Here is a 2,969-nt window from a genome sequence, read left to right on the forward strand (position 1 = left end):
TATATATATATATATATATATATATATATATATATATATGTATATGATGGGCTTCTTTCAGTTTCCATCTACCAAATCTACTCACGAGGCTTTGGTTGGTCCAAAGCAAAAGATACCTGCTCAAGGTGTCACACAGTGAGACTGAACCCAAAGCCATGCGGTTGGAAAGCAATATTCTTACTATACAGCCATGCTTAATACTCATCATATTCATATGAACCAAGAAGTTATTGATGTCTAGAACTTCATTACATTGGATAATACAATCAGTATCTACAAAACTAACCATGAACTCTGCTGTTGCTATTCTTTCCTTAGAATGCTTTTGAAAATATTTTGCTAGTTTTGAGATTTTCAAATGCAGAAGTTATGGAATTCCAAATTTGGAATGGTTGCAGCTGGTGGTTATTGTTGTTACTATAAATAAGGGGCAATTTCTAAGTCATTGCCTTTCTGGTTTTTCTTGCTTGGCCATATTTTCTGAATGAGAGATGATATAGAACTGGACCAAAAATTTTCCCATGACTCACATTTCCATTTTTTTTTTCTCCTTTCTTATTAAATACTTTCTGTCTTTCTTTATTTTATCATATCCTAAAATCAATCATATCTAGTTGATCAGTAATCTCATCGTTGTCTTTGCCATCATTGTTATTTCTTTTGTTCGAATGTCAAATTTCCATGTCTCATGCCTCAGAGGCTTCATTCAATTTATCATTATTCACTGTTGTCACTCTTTTCTTTAGGTGAATTCCATAATCTTGTTGATGTCAATTTTGTTTGTTCAATGGGACCCCCAGGAGCAGGAAGAAATGCTGTCACAGCCCGTTTGTTACGACATTTTAATTTCCTGGCTTTCACAGAAATGGAAGACATTAGTAAAAAGAAAATATTTGGAACCATTTTCCAATCTTGGATTGGTAAGGAATGCACTCACTCACACAAATATGCATATACATACACACTCTGAATCCAAATTAAAAACGTTTATGCAAAATTGTACTTGTATGAGTTTGATATTATAGTCCCTTAAACATTAGAACTTAAAATTCTTGCCCAACATGCTGAACAGAGGTACTGAACCATAATAGGCAAACCTGCACCTCAGCCTGTCCTTATATTTCCTCTTGTTTGACGGCTGAGAAAATCAACAGGAAATATAAGTTATTGCTGATGATGCCTTCTTCTCCCACCATTCTGTGGAACAGGCACAGTAAATATATCTTCACATTCATGTATGCTAATTTCAACATCATCCGATATTGTGATTTTGATGCATGCAAAATCTTTGCTTTGAATATATTTCATGATTTTCTTTGCTACCTGATTATCTTCATTTATCTAATCAATGTATGCAACATGATAGTGCACCTTTTTCTGTAGAAAATTTACAAAATGTCATTCTTACTTTTGAAGAAGGAATTTTCACTTTCCTGTCTTGCATTTCTTTAGAAAATGATGCACTTTCAGTCTACGTTCAAGACTCAAGTATCTTCAAGTAAATTTGAATCATATTCCAATACTAAAATTCTAATCTAAACTGCTACTACATATGTTGGTGTTAAGGTGACTGCTTGAGACTCCATAGCAAAAATGTGGTCATCACTCACCTGTGAGTGATGACTGTTGATTTTTGGTTTTTTGGAAGTGCCAGATTTCTGTGGAGTTTGTTAGAACATGTCCCACCTACCCCTTTCATCATTGTCTACCTCCTCATCCCAAGTAGCAATGACCTCAATATATGCAAAACATTCCATTGAACAATCAACACAAAAATATTTATTCCTCTTTACAGTATTTGCTAAATAAACAGAATATTTCTGTTAAGTGAACAAATTATTTTAAGATGTGAAAAATACAGAATCCTTTCTATATGCTTCGAAAAGTTTCTGCCTTGATTTCATACAAATATGGTTGAAAGTTAACATATGAGACTCTCTCACGTGCAATATAAGAAGCGGCTCAATCTGTTAAATAAAGAGGTGTTTCAAATTAACTTACATTCCAACTAAACCCATTTTACCATGTAATTTTTTTTTTTTTTTTTTAATTTCTTCATCATTTCAGCAAAATAGCCTAAGAAATAGAAAGAAGTGTTTATGCAGTCCAGTTTTTGTAACCAATCTATTTTATCTTTACCAAACTCAACCCATAAGTGCTACCTGATAATTCAGTGAAACTGTTCTAGAAAACTGTTTAATCAAAAGGTCATGCTGGACTGTCACAGTGGAACTGCTGTATGTGTGTGTGTCTGTGTGTGCATGCATGCCATTGGTGCACTATCTCAGATGTATGAGATGTTGCACCATATGATCATTTGACCTTTTTCTGTCTTTTCAGCCACGGAAGAGTCAGTTGTTGAATATAGTGAACAACTTATTGATACATCTATTCTGGTTTACAACACCATCACAACGCAGTTGTTACCAACTCCAGCCAAATCTCATTACACATTCAATCTCAGAGACTTATCAAAGGTTTTCCAGGGAATGCTTATGTTAAACATTAAAAGAATTAAGGTACAACATATATATCTAATATGTATATATCTTTATGTATGTGTAATATGTTTGTATGTGTACACACACACACACAATAAGAAACAGTAAAGCATAACTTTCATAGATCTTTCGTAATTAAATCTCATCAGTTCTTTCATTAGAAATAAGTATAATTAATTCTATAATTAACTAGCAGAAATATCCAGCGTTGCCTGGATTAAAGAAAATAATCAAATTCAAAAATGCCTTTTAGATCTCTAACATGACACATGGATTATGCAGTTCTCAACAGTAATTAGCTGAGGTACAAACTATTAATGTCAATAATATATTTTGTCCAATGTTCTCACTGTTAAAATTGGTAAAAAAAAACAGGTAGTTCTTTGTCTTTGCAATCACCTTCAATTGTCAGTACTTATTTGAAACACATTGAACCTGAAAATGCATAAACTTGAGAAGAACCAGACT

At 33.0% G+C, this 2,969-nt stretch overlaps 1 protein-coding gene across 1 annotated transcript in view; it reads left to right on the plus strand.

Annotated features, from left to right (window-relative positions):
* LOC106881614 (dynein axonemal heavy chain 1) overlaps positions 1-2,969 on the plus strand; it is a 166,532-nt gene that overhangs the window by 109,508 nt on the left and 54,055 nt on the right. The window contains exons 46-47 of the mRNA XM_052974699.1: positions 747-920; positions 2,341-2,519. Of these exons, the coding sequence (XP_052830659.1) occupies positions 747-920; positions 2,341-2,519 (353 nt within the window). The remainder of the gene's footprint in view (positions 1-746; positions 921-2,340; positions 2,520-2,969) is intronic.

This window comes from Octopus bimaculoides, chromosome 19 (genome assembly GCF_001194135.2).
Source record: "Octopus bimaculoides isolate UCB-OBI-ISO-001 chromosome 19, ASM119413v2, whole genome shotgun sequence".
Classification (NCBI taxonomy): Eukaryota; Metazoa; Mollusca; class Cephalopoda; order Octopoda; family Octopodidae; genus Octopus; species Octopus bimaculoides.